A 22,478-nucleotide genomic window follows, 5' to 3' on the forward strand; every position below is an offset into this window, starting at 1 on the left:
CCAGAGGGCATCTCCCCCAGGACCACCCTCCCTTTTTGCTTTCAAAAGCCATACGTATGTACTCCTGCCAGATGGGACACTGGAATTCTCAAGCCTTGTGCTGTTCAATAAAGATGCTAGTCTCCAGAGGGCTTGTGGATGGGGTTTCCTGGGCTTTCAAAGGGGAAGTGGGGGTGAGACAACCTGCCTTTGATGTCTGAACGCAGCCCTGAAATCAGAACCACAGACAAAATCTGTTTTTATCTTTTCCATTCTAGGAAACCAAGTTGAAAGCTCCTATACTTCCTTTTTTTTTCTGCTGCTTTTCCATATTGTCAATCGCCTCCCTGCTGAAAGAATGGAATTCCTTTGAGTAGGAAGCGGGGTCCACCCTGAGATGCTGCCTGAGATTTCTCTTTGCTCCTGATCAGGTTACCCGGGCATCCTCCATTAGAAAGGCCATGCCTCTTCTCCTATCGCCTTAGCAGTAGAAGCCAGCGATGGTTTTTCTCCACACAGAGTTGACAAATTTGAGGAGAAATCGTTTTCATCAGAGGGTCAACAGGACAGTCCACCCCAGAGTCTGCTTCTGGAAAGACATGCTTGGAAGGAATCAAGTTTCAGATCTGGTAAACAGCAGCGTGCATTCAATGAAGCCACCACTCGTGGGCCTGAGGGTACACAGCTTAGAAAACACTTGCCCTGTGAGCTGACAGGTGTGGGATACAGGCTTCTTCTCAAGGCCTGGGCAGAGACAGCATCTACTATACCCACATAGCTGAAATTGGTGCTACCAGATATAGAAGACAGCCCTCTGTGAAGCCAGAATTCTCTGTATCTCACAGGGACAACATTAGCCCTCAATGGGGGTCCCCACAGGCCACCACAGACCCTATACTGGGTCAGTGTCACTGGCTGAATTCAAAATCCACACCCTATAATCACTAAGTGGTACAACTTTAGGAAATGAATTTTGTCTCTAAGCCAAAATGTCCATATTAAGTTATCAGCTAGAAGGTCTAAATGAGGCAAATCCGTATGTATCTCCTAACACAGGGCTCACGTCCACTGCACTCTGTCTTGTAAAATATAAACAATAATGTAATACATAATAAACTAATCTAAGTTACACACATTTTCTGATAAGGTTGGTGAATGGCTTGACTCACAAGCACAGGGACCTTCTTTCTAACCCAGAGCCCATGTGAAGAGCCCGATCGGGGACTGCACGTGTGTAAATCCGAGTTGGTGAGAGGGGAAGCAGAGACCGGCAGCTCCTGGGGCTCACTGACCAGCTAGTCCAGCCTATGTGGTGAAGGGCCAGGCCAATGAGACCCTCTTGCAAACAAAAGGTGAAGGGCACCTGAGGAACAATGTGCAGGTTGTCCTCTGGACTCCACATGTATGCACACACACACACACACACACACACACACACACACACACACACACGGAATGACTCTAAGGGCTGAACTCCAAATCTGTCTGACCTCAAAACTCAAGCCCTTCTCTGATTGCCTAAAACCTTCTCTCAAGGTACAGCTGGGGGCCAAGCTCCCTCCTGAGGCCATGTTAGTGATCAGTCCTAGTCACCAAAAGGACTTTACTTCACATGGGTAGCCAGCCGTCTTTAAAGTTATAATGCAGATTCTTCCAGAGTCTTCCAGGAGGGATAGACCATGACCTGTGCAACCTTGGCAGCAGAATATTCGTCTTGGACTTGCCCTTTGGGAGGACAATGGTTTCCTGTCCCCCACTGGTCCTGTCTGGTTCCCAGCTTCCCTGATGCTGACCTGAAGGCAGTTTCTCCAGGGCCGGATGTCAGTTACTGCGGGTGGCCCTCCTAAATAAGAACCCTGAGAAGCCCACACTGGGTGCAGACTCTGATCACACTGTCAGGCCTCGCAACCCTGAAACAGCCATGCTCACGTATCACAGGCTCATCCTAGTCCATACCACACAGGGCAGCGCTTGGGTTTCCATGGTAACGGACCCATGCAGAGCAAACCCCTCAAAAAGTAAATAAATTCACCCTGGCCCACATTCCTGTATCTACCCACTTCCAACATCCATAAACCCCTCCTTCACCAAGCAAGTTTAGATTTATTTTTGAAAGTGGTTTTCCTTTTTTTTTTCTTTCTAACTTTTCCCTCCAAAAAAACCTTTAAGGCTCAGCCAGGATGCCCCATATTTGCATGGAGTTTTCAAACACTGCAGCTTCTGCGGTCCCCATTGTATGCTGCTTACTTAACTGCATAAATACTTAAAAAAGAAAACACACACACAAACAAACCCTGAGATTGAAAAAAAGCAGAAATGTATTTCCGATGCTGACTTCTAGCAGGAAGTAACAGGGAGAAAAGGTGGAGACAGATGAAGGACAGCCAAAAATCTAGGGTGCCATCTTGCTCCCCTTACCTGATACATTTTTGTGGATCCAAAATGAAAAGGAAGTTCACTTTCTTAAAAAGTTCATTTTTTTCTGACTTAACCACATATTTAAAAAATAATCTGGGGAGACCAGGGTGACAGCAGCACACACTTTTAATCCCAGCCTTCAGGGGGCAGAGGCAGGAGGATTTCTATGAGCTTCAGACAAGCTAAGGCTACATAGTGAGATCCTGTCTCAGAATATCAATATACATAACTACATGCTTATATATATTCATATATACATTAAATATATTTAAAATGTATTTTAAATAAAATACATACATATATGTGTGTATGTATGTATGTATTAGGAAAACTGGACTGAATAATTTTTAAAGTAATTTCCCATAAGAAAATTATCAGAATGGAAATCAATAAAGCTCTGTTTATAACAACCAGAAAATCTGGAGTAACAATTGTGTTTGGCAAAAGAAATTCGACTCAATAAATTATGGCATGCCCCTAAATGAAATATTACAAAGCTTTGTAAAATGTCTTTATGGGACACAGTGATATAAAATAATAAAAGCCAGTGAGAACAACCTGAGCAGTATAATCTAATAAACAAAAAACTGCATATAGAGAGAGAAATGAGTTTTCTTTAAAAAAAAAAATAGGTAAGGAATTATTGGTCCAACTGTGAGTGAGGAGAGGAACTGCTCCCTGGCTTTGATGCCTGTGTTTTAGTCACCGAGTGTGGAATGTCTTTACACACCGAGTGTGGAATGAAGAGGGCTGCTGGTCGTGAGGTTTAGACATTCTATTTCCTCCTGTAAAGGACCAGAGCTAAACCGAAGCTCAGCCTTTTACAAGCTTTCCCCTGCCCTGCGCTTTTATGGACGCCAGCGACAAGCTGGGCTCCATTGGCACAGCCTCCGAGGCCTTTCTCAGTGCCTCTGCATTCATTTCCAACTCACAGGGGAGGACCCGCAGGACCTCTTCATCCAGACGTGGCCATCAGTTTGCAGAATGACAAAGATGTTGACAACGGACCCACTGTTACTAGTCACCAAGCAAGCAGCCTTTTTTTTCTTAAGCATACTGGCTTTCAATAAGGCAGGTTACTTAGCAACAGCCAAAGCGAAGGAACCGGGAAGAGGAAAGAAGGCAGTAGCCAGAGATGGTGCGTGCCTCAAATGAGCTGCCCGGCACGTATCTGGTTGCATTCAAGGTAAGCAATGAAGAGATAATGCTTGGCTATTTTTATATCATGAAGCCAAACTATTTGGCTCCTGCCCAGAAGGGCAATTACCTCAAAGTCTTGGCAAGGCCCCTGCGGTATGCGAAATGGTTAGTAGTACAGAAGTAGGGGAAAGAATTACTGACCTTCATAAATACCGATGATATGAGGATGGCTGAGAGATGACATGATCTCAATTTCTCGTCTGATGTGAACCATGTCTAGTTCATCCTTAATTTTGTCCTTACGGATGGATTTTATAGCAACCTATAAAGTCAGGAAATGAAATGTTACTCAGAGGGCTAAACAGACGCAAACCGGCCATTGCTGCGGGGAGGGCTGGGTGGAAAATAAACACAGATGTTAGTTTTTGGCCAAATTGACAACCACACCACAGAGCTCCGGAGCGACCCCCGCCATGCCTTTCCTTTATAATAGCCTGGGGTTTGGGTCTTCTTCATCAAGCAGTGGCTGTTTAACCGGGCATGGCTCATTTATTACAGGACTCTTGATCCTTTGGGGGTAAAGAGGGGCAAAGGTGAGGGACTTTGCAGGCCAAACATAATTATAGAAGGTGAAATTCTAAGCATTCAGTTCACTGTGAAGCTGTAGTGAGGACTTCAAAACAAACAAAAATCACCGTGTGGTCAATCCCATAAAGCCAGTTAACCCTCCAACCCCTCGTTCCGAAGACTGCAACCTAGGCTGCGCCCACACATCTGCTTAGACTGATCCAGCATCCTCCTCCCTTCCAAGGACAGGGTCGATTAAAAAGAACCAGGACAAAGCAAAGGGCATGGCAGCTTCTCTCTGTTCAGCCCCTGTCGATTCCAGAAGTTCCCTGCCAGTGTCTGTGAATCCAAATTTGTAGAGAATGGCCAAGGCCAGCACACAGACCGCTCAAACATATGAAAAGACTTCAGAAGTAACAGGAGTCTAACAAGGAGAAATGCTTTTGCCAATGGATCTGTCTGTTCACCAACAAGTTGACAAAGGTCAGAAACAGGGACCCTACCAACCAAGCCCTGCCACACTATAAGCCTGCTTAGTTCCCAAATGTGCCCTTCCCTGGCCTCCTTTCCTCATAGGCACACATCCTTCCGTGCAAAAGGCAGCTAGCCCATCCCACTGGGTAACAAGGCATGGTGTTATGTGCAAAAGAATGAGCCCACACGAGAAGCAGCTACAGCTAGCCGCAGCTTGACTACCACGGGTGACAGATATCACAGGGGGGTCCCCAGCCCACCACAGCAACTCCTGCCTGGCCCAGCTCCCACCAACTATAAACATTCCTTAATGAAAACACTTCAACCTGAGCCTCATCAAGGACTGGGAGTCATTGCTAATGGGTTTGTTCTCTGCTAGCCTCCTGGAAAGCTGGTTGAGATGGCACAGCAACCCCTGATAGTTCTCCTTGTACCCAACCCCTCTCTAGGCTCTGCACTTTGACAGCACTCCACCTTCACAGCCGTGGATAAGGGCAACAGCCGTGGATAAGGTCTATGCCCAAGGATAAGGGCCACAGCCATGGATATGGGCTACAGCCGTGGATAAGGGCCACGGCCGTGGATAAGGGCCACGGCCATGGATAAGGGCCACGGGTAAGGGCCACAGCCGTGGATAAGGGCTATGGCCATGGATATGGTCTATAGCCATGGACAAGGGCTACAGCCGTGGACAAGGGCTACAGCCATGGCTCCAGTCCTCAACCCCCATACTTGGCACATGCTAGACCTGAACAGACATTTAGCCCAGGCAGACATCAGGGAGAAAGAAAAAGCAAAGGAGAGTTTAGACCCCAGCCTAAAAAGCGGTGGTGAAATCGGGGCCCGTGAGGAGCACCAGCAGTTAAAAGTGCTTTGCAGCAAAGCCTGGGGACAGGAGTTCAAGTCCTGAACCCAAGTTTTGAGAGGAAGGGAGAGAGGCGCCAAGTCAAATACCCCAGCTCCTATCTGTCAGCCCAGCACTCCTCTGGTGACAGGCGAGTGAATGCAATGAGAATCACCTGCCGGAAAGGCCACAGTCGCCTTGCCTGGCGCACACAATGCAGCAGAAGAAGCAAGACAGCCGCCTTAGAGAACACAGTGGATGGTGAAAAGTGTCTTCGGAGAAGTAAAGTTGTCTCTGACCATCACATGATTGTGATGCACATGATGTGTGCAGGCACACACGTACACACACACATGCACACACATGCACAAGCACACAGCACACAGGTGCACATACACACATGCACACTCACACACACACGTGTGTGTGCACGCACACAAACACAACACACATTAAGTAAATGAACAAGCAAAACTTTTTCTTTAAAGGGGGCACACAAGCTAAATGATGCTGCCTATACTTGCACATAAAAGATGATCTCTGGTCTCTCTGACATCCTGTCTCTGTGGGCAATCAAGAATGGTACAGGTGTAACACAGGAGATGCACAGCTGGGGATCCAATGGAGACACCACTCCCCTTAGATCCTGGGTAGACTGTGGGTCTGGTTAAATAAAACGGCACAGAGATGAATGCGCCTTCGAACTTCAAGGCACCTTGTAACCACAGTGCCGGCTCAGAGTTGCACAGGTCCTCTTGATGGCCCCCATTCAGTGCACAGCAAGGAAAGTCTCCTCTGCTTATGTCAGATGGAAAACCATCATAGGGAAGCTTTTTCTGGCTGAGTGAGGCCTGTATCCTGGGAGCCGATTCCTGGATGAAACAGACAGTGAACACACACACAGGCCCTGGAGAATGTGGGTGGCTACTGGACCAACTTCCACATTCCTTCCAACACTAAAGATGGGCCAAGGACAGAAACCACCCCTCTGGCTGTGCAGCAAGCTGAGCTTGGCCTCAAGGAAGCACTATTGTCAAATCACAACTGCAATACATTCCTTCATGTTCCAGGGTCAGAGAAGTAAGGACATTCTAATGCACAAGAAAATGAGGCCTCTGTCTACTCCCTGCAAGGGTCCAACGACAGGCCAGGGGTCTCACGGTGCCTCTGCCAAGGCAAGGCTTCCAGCTGGGCATGGAGGAAAAGTGTCCATATTCTAATCAAGCCCTACTCAGAGCTGCAGAAACTCAAAGGGCTCCAACTGCTAAAAACCAGGGTGACTGTACCCGCAACCGAAGCTTCTTTGAGACTGCAGAGCCCCTTCCACTGAAAATGTCAAATGGGGTGGTGGGAAGTTGGGGGAAACAAAAGCTAGAAGCCAATGAAAGCAGCCGAGGCAGACGCTGGGTCCCATGTGGAGATGGCCCCTTTCACAGTCAGCCAGCCAGTTAACGGCAAATCAAGAAAACAGTCCCAGCAAGCCTAAGAGTCAGTGTTCAGTGATCATCTAACACACCTGACGGGCTGTGTGTGCTGTGGATCTTGGCATCCCTCTCCTGCCGGTTTCTACTTTGTGGCATCCCCTCCAACTGGCACGGCCACATCGCTCACCTATACCCTCCCCACTCCATCTTTTTCTTAACAACTGAGTCCTCTTTCTTTTCTTGTTTTCTGCACACTAGGCCTCTCTGTGTAGGACCCAGACAAGCAAAAGGGAGAGAAACCCATAATGACAACCCCTTCGTGGGTATCTGCCTCAAGAAGGTGACGGATAAACCAAGCAAATGCCTCAGATATTATGGGGGTAAATATTAGAAGCGTGGCTTGGTGGCCTGGCTGAAGCCATCCTCTAGCTGTGTGTCCTGGAACAGGTTATAGAACCTCCCCATACCCCAGTTTTCTCTCCATTTATGAGGAACTAACAGAATCTGTTTCCTGGGCCCTACAAATTCTGTATATGAGATGCTTATGATATGCTTGGGCCGGTTACTGCTCAGGAAATGTTGGTCACTTTTACTCAGTGTCCCATAGGTAGACCCTTCCTTTCAACCTCAAAGCAAACTTGAATTCCTCCTGGTTTCTCAAGACACAGCAAATGGAGGTCTTCCGTGTGGAGATGGTGTTGGTTCCCCCCAAAGTCAAGGCAGGACTGGACAGCACCATCCTGGTTATGTAATATAATGCCACCTTCAAATGGTAAACTCAAGATAGGTGAAGCCATTGTGAGGACATTATGATACCTGCACCCTTAGATTCAGACAACAGGAAGGAAAACAACTTGAACCCATAAAGCAACCCCAGGGTCACCCCAACTTCCTTCTTGCAAATACCCTGCAGCTAAACAAGGAAATGCTATGTCCGTGCTCATGACCTCAGCCTTCATAATTCGTGGCTTTTTGAGCACCTGCCCCTGACTAGGCTACACATGCAAGAGAACATATCCATCCACCATGTCCTCAAGGCAAGGGGCAGTGGAGATACAGACAGTGAGAGAGAGAAAAAAAAAAGCACAGGAAAAAGGATGTCACCACTCTTGTGGTCAAGCCGTTTAAGAACTATGCCGCCGTGTGTGGCATTATACAGAAATGCCCCTCTCCCCTGTTTTTCAACCCACACACCTACAAAAGATCATGGAAAGAAGCAGAGGGCTTAGGACTCATGGCCAGATGTCTTAAATCACATCTCCTCCCATCCCAGCTCCACTTCTTCCCAGCACAAGGCAGAGGGCGAGCTTGGGGCAAGAGGCTCAGGTGTTTGTGTCTGCCTTACCGCAGCCACGGTCATAAATGTCCCCCAGTCTAGACAGCACTATGAGACGTATAAAACAGTCTACTTTTAAATAAGGCCACCTATAGTTTAATGTGGAAACCGTATGCAGTAGCAGCAGGCTTGGCCATGGAGCTGTGAATTCTGCCCTGTGCCGACTGCTTGCTGTCAGAGGCACACTCAGCCCAGCCAATTCCCCTCTCTTGTTAAATGTAACAGGCTCCTTCTTCTCTTGGGGTTGGCAGATTTTCTTTCACTGACTAGTCACTATAAACTACCTGCCCTGTATGCAGCCTGTGGGGCCTCCTCTTTCAAGGTGGCTTCTCCATGCCGACCAAAAGCCTGGTGACAAGCAAGGCCAAGGCAGGAGAAAGGCAGAGACCAGTTTGCACAGGCTTTCTACTGGCTAGGAGGCTTTGGGCAATCCCAGACTTCATGACTCTGCTTTCTCACCTGTCAATGGGGTTAAAGAGCCTGGACATCTGTTCACTGAACGGCAGTGTTTATAGACCAGGCCTGGCTGAAGGATACAATGTTGCAAGGCCTGAGTCATACTCAGGGAGTTTAGCCACAGCAAGTCGTAAGGTAGGTTGCGGGTAGGCTGCTCCCCACACGCCCCCATCCTCCTCCATCCTTACAGCAAACACAGGTTGAAATTTAAATACATTTCCACAGAGGCCCAGCATACAGTAGAAATTGCTCGGGGGCATGAGGGAGACTCTATGCTCTAACCAAGGTAGAGGCAGGTCTCTTTGGTCCTCAGTCCTGTTGTGCGAATAGTTACTTATACACTGCTCAGTGCTGGCCTGCAGAGACTATCCTAAAACAGCACCTCTCCAACAACACATGCCTGGGCATCTTGTTAAAACATAAATTCTAAATCTGGTGGGACCTGGAGATGCTGGGTTTGCAGCAAACTGCTCAGTGAGGCAGTCATGCTATTCAAGGGACCACACATTCAGTAGCTAGCTCTGCCTGTTTGTCTCTGGTCCTGAGAGAGAAACGTTTGTAATACCTGACAGTAATATATTTTTTTTTGCAGTATTGCAGATTGAACCCAAGGTCTTGTGCATACTAGGTAAGCACTCTACTTGAGCTGCATGCCCCACCTTATTTTTTATTTATTTATTCATTTAGATATAGGATCTCCCAGACTGGCCTAGAAATAGGTCTGTGCTTGCCTCAGCCTCCTGGGTGGCTAGGATACCGGCCTTTGCTACCAGGCCAAACTTCTGAAGGTGTTCCTACTGAGAGCAAGAGCTGAAGTCCATAGACCTTATTTCATTTGGTCCTTAACTACAACGTCATTTTATAGGCAGACACTAAGCCTGGAAACTGTTGACTCCTGAGGTTGTGTATACAGGTAGGATAAACACGGATAAGGACCGGGTATGGTGGTGCATGCTGTTAATCCCAGCACTGCAGAGGCAGGAGAATCTCTGTGAGTTCAGGGCCAGCGTGATCTAGGTAGTGAGCTAATTAGCTCCAGGCAAGTCAGGGCCACACAGTGAAATCCTCTCTCAAAACATAGAAACAAAAACAAACAAAAGGAAACTAAAAACAACAACAGCAAAACAAAAACAGAACATTGACGTGGCAAATAACAGTGTCAAAGAATCCCTAAGTCTCCAAAGGCCGGTAAGATGGGTCTCCTTGGAATGAGGTTTCTGAAGGAAGAAGCCTGGAGGAGCGAGCCTCCCAGGAAGAAGCCAATCATAAATATGGAGAACAAGGGCACATCTAACCCCAGCAACACCCGTTGGCAACCCCTCTGCCACTTACAAGGTGTGATCTCACGCCTGCCACGTTCCGTTCCACGTGCCACCAAAAGAGCTGCAGGACACCGAACGAGAGGCAGCCTAGTAAGCAGGGTCCAGGGTCCACAGCAGGGGAGCAGCAGCCTTGCGGCACAGCCAGGATCTGGGACCTCTCACACAAGGACAGACTTCAGGGCAAAGCCTTGCTCCACACGGGCCACACACCCCCGAGATTCCCCAGATCACCAGAGGGCCATTATTCAAGTCTTTGCCTAGATCGTGATAGTGCCACCCAGAAGGCTTGTGTTGCAACCCAAACCCTAATCAATTCAGTGACCCTCCACTGTGTGTGGAGCAGTGAGCTGCCAGGATTCAACAGGCCCCATAGGGCCTGTGCCAGCGCTGCCTCAGGGCAGGTGGCTCCTCGCCTTCCTCTCCGGCCTGTTTATTCACGTTCCTACATGGGTGTTTTTGCGGGCAAGGGGTAGGGAGAATGGGGGGAAGCCAAGGATTGTATGTGTGTGCCCTGAGGCTGCCCACCACTGCAAGAAGTTTGGAAAACTACGGTCCTCAATGACCTGTCTCGACCCTGTGTTTTCTAAAACTCCCATCAGAAACAAATTGATTGCTCGGATGATTTCCATTTTTCTTCCACTATGAAAAACAATGTGTTCTAACTCCAGACTTTAAATAACAAAGTTTGGTCTCCGTGGTCTGGGTCAGCTCAGAGCAATCACCGGGGATGTCATTGTGGACTCAGTCACGCCACACTCTCCTGTGCCCGCCACCATCTTCCTTTCCCTCTTCAAGGACTGTGCCAAGAATGGCCCCATGTTGCAAGAAGGGGAACTGAGGGCTAAGGAATCTCAGGGCAGATTTGCACTCCTTGTATTGAGTCAAGGTTTTATAAACACAAGTAAGTGACCACGGCTGACCCGGCAAGAACCAAGAGGGGTGAACAGAGCGTACATGGACAGGCAGTGCTGGGTGATCATGCCAACAGCGAGCAATGAGTTGGCCAAGAGGGGCAGGCAGGTTCTCTGAACCAGCGACTGTCAAGGGATGGGCAGCGGATGCCCCAACCGGGTGAGAGGAGGAAGACCTGCTATCACAGGGGTCTGGTTTGATTTGGTTTGGGGGGGTTTGTGAGGGTAGGTGGAGAGAAGGTCCTTGTTTCTTTGGAGATAAGGTTTAATTATGTCGTCATGGCCAACCTGGAATTCACTATACCAAAGACTTTATATCTCAGGTTTAGGTGACTTATTATTGTCTGAGGATTGAGGATTTGTCATCTCAAACCAGAGTCCCTGACCCTGTTGGCTCTTATTCTCTGTAACGTATATATGACACACTCATATTACACACTCAGTGGCTAACAGGTAACGAGCTGCCCGTGTATACAGAGGACAATTAAAAGTGAGCTGCTTCCTGCAGGAAGCCAGCGGCCCGGATAATTTACCCCCAGCGTACGGAAACTTTGCTGCCAAGAAACATTTCACTTGTCCGGGCTCAAAGTTAAGCCTCTGGATGATGCAAGGCCCAGAGCCAAAGTGGATGGGTGTCTATACAGTCTAGCCATGGCCTAAGGCGTTAAAAAAAACCTGCTGGTAGCATCAGAGATGTGAACTCAGACATGGTCAGCTACGCAAAGCACTCAAAACGCAAGGCTGGGAGCCGTGCCCAGAATCACCAAACTGATGCTTATTTTTAGCTGTGCACATTTCTGAAAGCCAAACACACCAGAGCACAATTCTGCAGCACAACGGATTTATTTTTAGTGCACGTACGTGGTGTATGTGCGTGTTTATGAGGGGCGGGGCACATGGGTGGATCCCTGGATGTGTGTGCACGCACACATGTGGAGGCCAGAGGTTGCCACTGTCTTTCTTGGTCACTCTCCATCATATATAGCGCGGCAGAGTCTCTCCCTTGAATCCAGAGTCCATGGCATCGGCTAGTCTAGTCTGCCTGCTGCATGCTGGGATTGCCGGTGAACCATCACACACAAACCCAGTCTTTTACAGCGGAGCTGGAGACCCAAACTCAGCTTCTCATGCCTGCACAGCAAACACCTTCGTACCCACTAATCCATGTCCCCCAGCCCATGAAGTGTAGCTGGTTTTCAGGACAAGTGGCAACTGTCCTGAGAAGGGGTAGAAAGGATGAACCTGAGGCCGAGTGAGCCTGTCAGCTGGAAGACCTCCACCCCAATCTAGGATCCCTGCTGCTGTTCAGAGCAGGGCTCAGGAAGTCAAGGCTGAACAACTTGTATTTATGGACTTCTGAACCCCATAAAGTTCCAGACGGAACCACCGAGAAGCCAGCATCAGGACTCAGGCCTGTCAGTACTTTGAGAACTTGCTGGGGAGGTCCTAGAGGAACTAAGTCACATGCTCTGCTTTCCCATCTGACAATGGGGCTGACCTCAGGAGGCCAGTATGGGAATCATATCAGGCTGTGTACAGGACGGAGCAGAGAGAATGGAAAGAGGGCTTCCTAAGTAGACATCAGAGCTGTAAGGGTGGTAGGCTGTCCCATGCTTACCAGCCTACTAGACAGATGAGGAAACTGAGTCCCAAGGTCCTTGAAATATAAGCTCAGGCTCCCAAACTTAACAATACACAAGACTAAAAGCCCGAGCACGGAATCCTGGCGCAGAAACTGGCACACAAAGGTTTGTTAACATTTACACACGAGGTGGGCTCCTATGGCAGAACTCCTGCATTATCAATAAATTGAGAAAGAAAATGGCAGCTCTGCCTAAGCAGTATGAGTTGTTTTATATCCTGGAGGACGATTTTCACCTCCCTTCAATGTCAGGGTGATGTCGGCAAAGCTGTGGCAACAATGTTGCTTTAGTTGGGTGCAAACTTTTGTTGGGTACCAACCTGGTTTGCTATCAGACATGAAGCATACTGGGGTGTGTGGGGGTAGAGGGGGGGTCCCATCCTCCGTCCTTGCTTAATCCTCTGCAAACGCTACTTTTAAATATTTACTTCAGACGGCAGTGAATCACTGACCTTGGAAACAATGAGCAAAGGACACAAAAGACCTAAGAGGCCAAGATCACTTTCCAAAGAGAAAGGGAAGTAGTCTACTGAGTTCACCTTGGCTGGGGATCTGAGCAAAGTCGTTAAGAGTCTTAAGATGGTGAAATACACCGGGCAGAAGCAGGGGACTGTGTCTTAGAAGCCATGGAGCTGTGACTTGAAGGATGCAGAGGCGTTAACCAGCTGAGCAAGTTCTTACAGATGCTAGAATGTTGAGGGACCCTGGTGGAGGAACCCGACGGGTAAAGGCGTCCAGGGACATGAAGTCACTGCTTGCAGTAGAGTTTTATTTTGTCTTTATCATGGATGCTTTAACTGATAAGGAAAGATTCATCAGAAGTTTATTTTTATCCTGACAGAATTCCTGCTATTAGGAAATTAGGAATAATAATTCTGGTGTGCAAGGCCATAGCACAGAGGGAGTGAAGAAGTCACAGGCTTCGGTCTGTCACCTCAGCCACCCTACCAGAGTCAATACCTTTGTTCCTCACAAAGGGAAGCCCTTGGTGCTCACTGTTGGTAATGAATAGGCTGCTCCCAGCCCACACCCCTAACAGAAGGTCTTCAGGCTTCTCAGCTCCCTAATTACCACCCCAAAGGCCTACCCAAGGACGCTTGTAACAACAACCCTTCAGGCTACAAAACAGTCCCAAGCAAGGACAAGGGACCCCCGTGGAGTATACTCCTCTTGGGCTGGCACTTCCTGAACCACCCCCTACCCACATCTCAGTGGAGACTTAGCCAGTACTACATCCTGGTTTCCCACCCCTAAGAAAATTGAGGAAGGGACTTGTGATCATCCTAGGGCCTCTAGGGATGGCCTTGGAGGGAGTATTGAGTGATATTTTACTCTTTAGGCTTTTTGAGGGGCCAGACACCCAGCTCCCTAATAAATAACACACAACACACACAGAGTCTTATTCTTAGTCATGAATGCCTGGCCTTAGCTTGCTTGTTTCTTGCCAGCTTTGCTTAAATTATTGTGACTACCTTTTGCCTCTAGGCTTTTAACTTTCTCTATTTCTGTATACCTTTCTTTGCTTCTTTCTTCGTGGCTTCCTGTGTAGCTAAGCGGCTGTGCCCTGATGTCCTCCTCTCCTTGTTCTCTTGCTCCCTCTTCTATTGATGCTCTCTGCCCTCTAGCCTGGCCTACCCTTGCTCATGCCTCGCTACTGGCCATTCATCTCTTTATTAGAACCATCAGGTGTTTTAGACAGGCTCAGTAGCACAGCTTCACAGAGTTAAACAAATGCAGAGAAAACAAAAGTCACACACCTGAAAATAATATTCCCCATCATAGGCGAGCATGTCATGTCCCTGTGATCATCCTAGGGACAGCAGGGAAGGCCTGGGTGGGAGAGTGTGTTGTGTCTGGAGGTCCTCGCCTGTCATTTTCTCTGCCAGGATCCTTCCACGGTCTATCATTTGCTAACGTTTCCATCTTGCCAAGTATTCCGCAGCAGTCTTGAGACACTCTTATTGTTGGATGCCTGGGTGCCCTCCCACCCCACCCCCTCACCATTATTCATAAACTCTATTCACAGCGAAGCCACCTCTCCGGCATATCCAAACCAAGCCATAGTGCATCCAGGATGGAGCAAGCACCCAGCACAGAGTCCATACAAAGATTTACTCTGAAGATGCACGCCAAGAGCTTTAAAAGACAGGGCTAAAACTGCCGCGGGTCACTTCATTCCACCAACCCAAACTACAGCCACCTGCCACCAAGCCTTCCATTACCTGTCTCTGAGGCGCTAAAGCCCCAGCTGCTCCCAGATCGCTTGCCTGGGAACTTCCCATCTTTCCAGTGGAGCCAAGAAGAGGTTCATGGTGACTCACAGTAATTATAACAGTGATCACGGTAATTACCAGTTATCAAGCTCTTAGTAGACGCCTGGCCCCGGGTACCGTTCTGTTAGATCTCTCAACCTCTCGCTCATTAAAGTCTTGCAACAACATTATTTTGCTTTCTGGGTGCAAAAAAATAAATGAGGCCTGAGGGAGGGTAGGTACCTGCTGGTACAGAGATACAGAAATATATCTCCCAGAGCCGGGGGGGGGGGGGGGGGGGGGGGGGGGGGGGCAGCGACCCTGTGATTAGTACAGCCCCTGGCAAGGAGTAGGGAGTTGGTAAGTGAGCTCAGCTAGAATCTCTGAACGTAAGGACAGAGCCACCTTCGGAAGCCTCTCTCCAGCTCATATTTAAGGCACTTTCATCTTAAAATACACATCCATATGTAGCCCTTTCCACTGTCCATCTGGTCAGTGAAGGCAGACAGACACAGGCATAGTCGGAAAGGGAGGCCTGGGAGCTGTGTTTCTACAAAACTGTGGTAATGAGTTCATTCCCTCAGCAAGCAACTGTCGGGAAATGGCTCTAGAGAAAGCATTGATTCTGCAGAGCAGGACAGAGACCTTCCCTTCAGGTGGCTTCTCCTCACCCTCAATCTCTGTTGGAATGGGATATGACAGTTTCACTTGCCCAATACTGGTCAAAATGACACCATCCGGATTCTTCAAACTTCCTCGTATCCTATAGCTCTCAGGAACATAATAACCGCGTGGTAAACTACTGTAGGGCTTCCTTGGGGAAGGAAGATCAAAAAGGAGCATTTTGACATGCTTGGCACTGAAGTGCAAGATTCTGCATCTCCTGGCAAATCTTGTTCACACCTACAAATATTTACCAGTCATTATACCACCCAAACCACAGTCAAAATATACTCTAACAAAGGGGAAGGGGTGTTCCTGGTCAACACCTGGGCATAGCAAGCAAACTACAAGGCAGGAGTCACCATTGCCTTGACTCCTGCGTACCCAAAAGCCAAGAGAGGCTAGAACTTCCTGTCAGTGGCTGAGTTGGGATGGATCACACAGGATGAATATCCTAAGCCTTCATCTCCCACTCAAACCTGCTTCACTAACTACAAGTCTGGGGGTCAGTCTTCCCAGACCCCACTGTGGCCTACATCAGCTGCGTTTGTACTTGTGGCTAAGGCCACAGCCTGCACAGGGCCATGCTGTGCACAGGCCCCTCTAAGTGCACATCATCCCACTGTATTTTACAGCCCCCCTTCATGAGACAAGCTAAGCCGCAGGAGACAACAGCCAGTTAAAAAGGACCGCGTCACGTTCCCACAGGTCATGAGTCAGCACTACGGTTCCAACCCAGATCCTCGAATGCCGCAGCCCTGTGGCTCCCGCTGGGTCACACATGTCCCCCACATTCTGTCCTGTCTACGGAGCCACCTGGTAAAGCATGTGTCGGCATGACATAACACTTCTCTTCTCTGGAGACCGGGGTTCAGGGGGTAGCTCGGCTATCAAACTGTTCATGAGTGCTGGTGATCTGGTCAGGACGCTGAGCTAACTGGCACACTACAGAGTGAGTAGCCCCAGAGACACTCCTCCCAGAGCACTGCCTTCCTAAGAAACAGCCCCTCCCAGCAGAACTGTGAAACCCAGTCACCAGGGGCCAGAGGCATCCCTGCTGAGCCCCACCAAGTTGTTTTCTGGTGTACCATACTGACAAATCCCAATGTTCCCCAGATGTTCTCCATGTAAAACATTTGGTCTGAGACACAGCTCTCCTCTCCCCTCAAACTCTTACATTTGTTTAATGGTCTCCTACAGCTCAGCTAAAACACCCCAGAGCAGACATCTGAAGCCAGCCTGTCTCCGATGTGAGCACCCCATCTGCAGAGAAGACGGACAGAGAAGTCAATAAGGCAATCCTTCCCGAGAGCCAGGTGCTAAGCAGGTCCTGAAACGTAAGCTATGGGCAGATAATAATGCAAAAGCTGCTTTTGAGTGTGCTTCTGTGTCCATCTCAGAATTAACCTATGGCTGACGCTCCAACAGAGACTGGTCTGGCTTGCTGAAGAGGCCAAACGCCACTTCTCATCCCCTCAAGACAACAGGTGTTCAAAATTCTAGCACCTGAGCAACATAGATGATTGATCTAAGGGAAGGGCTGTTTTTCTGGTATCAGTTTTCCAATCAGCATGACTCCTTTATTCCCAAACCACTTACCCCTTAACCCACGGTCTAAGACACAAGTAACAGGTAGAACACAGGAAATGCACATGACCTTGAGTCATGAGACCAACCCAGCTCAGCCACGTGCGAACCAAGTGATGACCCCAGGAACCTTACTCCCCACACGCAGGTTCATACAGTGACTCAAAGACACAGACTTTACTAGATTCGCTCTCAGAACCGATACAAGAATGGAGCACAGCCCCCATAAAAGTCACTCAAAGAAAAGCCCCAGAACCCACGCCCTGGGCCCCTGCAGACACGCATGCAGAGTTTTCATGTTAATGTAATTCCAGGAAGTTTAGTCACAGTGAACATGTAGAGAAACTGGACACATGGAATCAGAAACAGCCTCTATGATAGAATCAAGACGTGACAGCTACAGGGATGGGGACACGGCAGCTACAGGGATGGGGACACGGCAGCTACAGGGATGGGGACACGGCAGCTACAGGGATGGGGACACGGCAGCTACAGGGATGGGGACAGGAACACATGGGTCCCAATCCCCAGCACCCACATAAGGAGCTGGTCACAATGGCTTAGGTCTGTAACCCCAGGACTGTGCAGGTGGAGACAGAAGGAGCCCAGGGCTGCTGATGAGGCAGCCTAGCCTAGTCTATGGGTCCTAGGTTCAGCAAGAGACACTGTCTCAAAAATAAGGAAGAGGGGGCTGGAAAGGTGACTCAGTGGTGAAGGCCACACACTGCTTTTGCAGAGGATCCCGGCATCTGTGTCAGGGAGTCCATGACCATCTGTAGCTCCAGCTCCAGTGGACTGGACGCCTTGGCCTCTTGGGTGCCTGCACTAACATGTGCGTGCGCGCACACATACACACATGGATGCACCTGCATATGTGCACACACACACATACGGATGCACCTGCATATGTGGACGCGTGCATGCGCATACACACACCCACAAATACACAGATGCACCTGCATATGTGCACGCACACACACACACACGGGTGTACCTGTATATGTGCATACACACACATACAAACACACGAATGCACCTGCATAAGTACACACACACACGGATGCACCTGCATATGTGCATGTATACATGTGAGCACACAAACACACGGATGCACCTCCACATGTGCACATACACACATAGAAAAAGATAAACAAAGTCTTTGGGGACCTGCCAACTAACTTTACTTTTAATCTTTAACTCCTGAGTCTCAGGAACATTGGGGATTCCAGCAGGCCCTTTCTTTTGTTATAGGAAAAGGATAATTCCATCTTTCAAACTGGTCACACACACACACACACACACACACACACACACACAAGGAACAAAAGTTGATAGAGATAGGCATGCTGTAAACAGGAGACTTGGAGATTCCTGAACACTACCGAGGAACATTTAGGAATGAACTGAAGGCAGGCACTAAGGAAACGGCTCCGGGTAGTTGCCCTGACAGATTTTCTCAACAGCTGCCTCCAGGTTTGAAGGATAGTGGTTCATCTACAAGTGGGCTTTGTCCACTGGAAAAACACACGTGCATCCAGAATTCTATTATAACACATTAGTGTTTCCACATTAAACATCCGATTCACCGGGTCCTGCATTTCCTTGCTTGCAGCTCAGGGCAGGCTGAACGTGCAGGGGCTGGGAGGCCACTTTCCTCATTCACTTCTGCTTGGTTACCACCCAGCCAGGCCAACACTGTCCAGCCCTGCAGTCTCTGTATCATGAAACACAGCGCTCTCTAGGGCCAGGAAATCACTGCACACTCATAACTGCCCCTTGTGGGGCTAAAAAGCTGATTTTTAGACTTTACCGCCGTCACTGCGAAGAACAGGCAAAGTGAATGAGCTAAGCTATGGAAAATGCCCAGGCCCCACATGCATACGGTACTGTATACGTTCCAAGCATGCCCGTGGTTATTCCTATCAATGTTACTAACACACAGAGCTATGCAGACATATGTCTGAGCACATTATCGTCAGGCTTCAAACGCTAAGCCTCAGAGGGAGATGTCAGAGGGCAAAGTGAGAAGGGGCTGAGAGAAAGGAAGCAGCTGTCACCTCTTTGGAGAGGCCATTTCAGGCCACCCCACTAAAAGAGGTCCCTCCAGACAAGCCTCTGCAGCCCCCAGGGAATCGATACTTACCGGATGGAATTATTTCCCTGAAATAAACAGACAGGCAAAGGTCACTACAACTGGGGCCTAGAAAGAAAACAAACCAGCTGCCGAGCTACAGGCAAGCCTATGACGCAACAGGGCAAAAGGTCGCAGCCCAGGCCCTGTGGGACGGCTTGGACAACCAGGTCCCTGTGGAGAAAACATACCAGGGGCAAAGCTATGGGAGGCTCATACTGCTAGGAGCAATGTGACCAGGCGTAAATGGGGACATCGTCAGGAGCGCAGATACCTAAGCCTCTGGGATCCCATGCTACACACAACTGGTGCTCTCCACTCTAGCGGGGCACAATGCCCTGGGGTCACATTGGCTCAGTCATTCTTTATCAGGCTGTGTGTAAGTTATATGCCTCATACACCAAACAGGGCTGGCAAACAGTAGGCCTATGGGAATATCTCTGAATAAATTAAGTATGTTCCTTGGGGACAGAGACAGACCTGTGGGGACAGACAGTGATCTAGAGGTAGATGCTGTAGATCATAATGTTCACATGAGTTATTTCTCCAAATAAACTTCCTAAATACACCTGAACCTGTCTCTAAGCAATTGGAAGAAAGTGTGCGTTTGACAGTCTGGAGAGCCTGCTAAATCAGAGGCCATGAGTGGCGGTAGCATAGAGGTTCAGGATTCAGAGCCACTTACAAGCCGCGTAAGTGTGAAAAAGAACATCACTTTGCTCTGCCTCCGCTCATCCAGTGTCAAAGAGGAGTAACAGGTGTGTGCATCCCTAAGGTGCTTGTGAGGACGAATGCAGATCCGTGATTTCACACGTTTTGAATGTCACCGACACGCAATGACTCTTAGAGAGTTGCTATTATCACATCGCGGTAGGATAACAAGAAGAGATGACAAGCTTCTATCCTGAGACAAGGACTGAGGGTCTCTGAGCACTCTGCTTGTTATAAAACACAGACAGCATAAACCAGTGTGGTGTGTCTCCAGACATTACTGCACTGTTAAGACCTGTTTCTAAAATGCCAACTGCAGTGGGCTCCCTTCCCTTCGTATCCTGGTTAACTTGCAAATGCTAAGTGTCCCAGGCACTACCCCAATCCTGCTAGTCAGATCCTTGGAGTCAGGGGTCGGGTAGGGGTGTCAAAGACAGTCTCTGAACACTCACAGCTGCATCCCATAGATTAGCTTGTCCCTCCAAATTTAAAATCACTAGATACACAAGCGCCCTGACTAGAGGAACCTCATCCCTGTATCCCCAGAGGTTTGCATGCTGTCTGACACAGGACATAGTCCAAAACTATCAGCTAATTCCAGTCAGTGGCAACCCTAGAAGTATTTCGTATTTTGGGAGGTTTCGGGCATACAAACAATGCAGATACGGGGATTTTCTCATTCATCTTAAAGCTCGCTGAGTAGATGCTATCTCCCAGGCTCCCATCTAGACATGGGAGGTACCGCAAAGTAGCGGAAGAGGTGGTGGCAAGACAGTGCCAGGAGCTGCGGGGAGGAGGAGCAGCCCATGCCTACCTCATTAAACCCGGCACACACAGAGCAATACATTCTGCCGGACAGAACTTCCTGGGTGGGTGGAACTGACCATCCATGGGTAGACTCCATTTGGGTTATGCAATCAAGAAACTAAATTTTCCCTTTGATTTCACGGTAATTAATTTTTAATAACCACGGGTGTCCCTATTTGACAGTCAGTGCTGGTCTAGAACAGAAGAAAGATAAAAACAAGTTGGGGTGGGGGTGGGGCGGGCAGCATGCGCCACGAACAGGGGGCATCCAGCCGCCACATGCTGTCCAATGCCTCTCACCCAATTACCAGATGCCGAATGTTCCCGGGTTCAGGGAAGTCGGGTGCGAGGCACTGTGCTCAGCTGGAGTTTTTACAGCCCTGTGACCAGTGGAAGCAGTAGGCAGCCCAGCCACGCCCCAGAGACTGTGTCAGCCAAGGCCGACAGAGATCTCTCTCTCCCTGTCAACTCTACTGGTGGTCACTTTGTCCTTGGCAAACACATCCCACCAGGTCCAGGACGCTGGGCAGATTTTATGAGGCTTCTTCACGTGATGCATAAGCACAAATCCAAGCCTCTTAAATTCCTCCAGAAAACTGGTGGCCGATCCAAACACTGCACAGAATTAGAGCTGATCGTGGGGCTGAAAGGAATGCCAGACGGAGCTGCCCCCAGAGACATGCTAAATATTTGTTTTGTTTCCTTCATGAGCTGTTTTAAGAAACAATTGCTTTTTCTACTTGAAGCAAAGAGATGGGGGGAGGAGACGGTTTTGTGGGGTTTGTTTTTTTAAAAAATTGTGTTTTTGTTTTGCTTGTGGTTTGCAAATGGCATTACCAGATGAAGCAGTATAAAAGTAATTTTTGAGATTTTTTGAAAATAGTATTTTAATGTTAAAGGGGGCCTAATTCTTTTCTTCTTAGTTTTCACTTAATCCCCAGTGCTGGGGACTGAACCCTGGGCTTTACACGTGCTAGGCTAGACATCAACCACTGAGCTACAGCCCTGGCCTTTTCTTGTACTGTTTGATTTTGAGACAAGGTCTAGCCGAATTGCCCAGGTAGACCTTGAACTTACAATCCTCCGGCCTCTCAGTCTCTCAAAGGGCTGGGATTATAGGCCAGCTCCACCAGGCCTGGCTGTGAGATTTCATTAGCAAAACAGATAATTCAGTCACTCATGCACTCAGGTTGTCTGTATTCCTTAGCCACAGAGACACACAGACACAGCAGAAGGTGAGGCTGGTAAGAGGCTCTGTGCTGTGGAGTGTCTTGCAGTGGAGGACGGGGAGCAGGGGGCACCCTGGCTCCAGCTACTTGGATGCAATATGTGAACAAGATAAAAGTCCCACAGCATGCAGCCTGTGAGAAAAGCTAGACTATAAGCTCCATGGAAGCAGAAGCTCACTGGGCCATTTCATCATCTCTATGTACCCCTGTAGCTGGGGGCAGCATCTGACCCTGCAGGTCCCCCACAAATACAGCCAGTACCCCCCCCTTAACTCAAGATGGCCTCAACTTAGAGTTCCAGACCTGATTTTGGGAAAGTCATTGGTTGTTCCCTCTAAGCCTCCACATCCTTGTCTGAATAATGACTATGAAAACCACACAGGTTCAAGGGCAAGAAAGCAAGAAGAAATAAATCAAGGGCTGGGGGTGCTGCTCAGTGGTAGAGAGCTGGTCTAGCCTGCATGAGGCCTGGGTCCCATTCCCAGCAACCTCCCCATGCCACACACATACTCAGGAAAAATAAGGAGAGAGAGAGAGAGAGAGAGAGAGAGAGAGAGAGAGAGAGAGAGAGAGAGAGAGAGAGAG

The 22,478-nt window shown here is 48.8% G+C and overlaps 1 protein-coding gene across 1 annotated transcript in view; it reads right to left on the reverse strand.

Moving 5' to 3' along the window:
* The window catches only part of Nuak1 (NUAK family kinase 1), a 61,124-nt gene that overhangs the window by 26,878 nt on the left and 11,768 nt on the right, over positions 1 to 22,478 (reverse strand). The window contains exon 2 of the mRNA XM_050145681.1: positions 3,739 to 3,859. Coding sequence (XP_050001638.1) covers positions 3,739 to 3,859 — 121 coding nt within the window. The remainder of the gene's footprint in view (positions 1 to 3,738; positions 3,860 to 22,478) is intronic.

The sequence above is a fragment of the Alexandromys fortis genome, unplaced genomic scaffold (genome assembly GCF_014885135.2).
Source record: "Alexandromys fortis isolate MF-2015 unplaced genomic scaffold, M_Fortis_MF-2015_v1.1 scaffold_50, whole genome shotgun sequence".
Classification (NCBI taxonomy): Eukaryota; Metazoa; Chordata; class Mammalia; order Rodentia; family Cricetidae; genus Alexandromys; species Alexandromys fortis.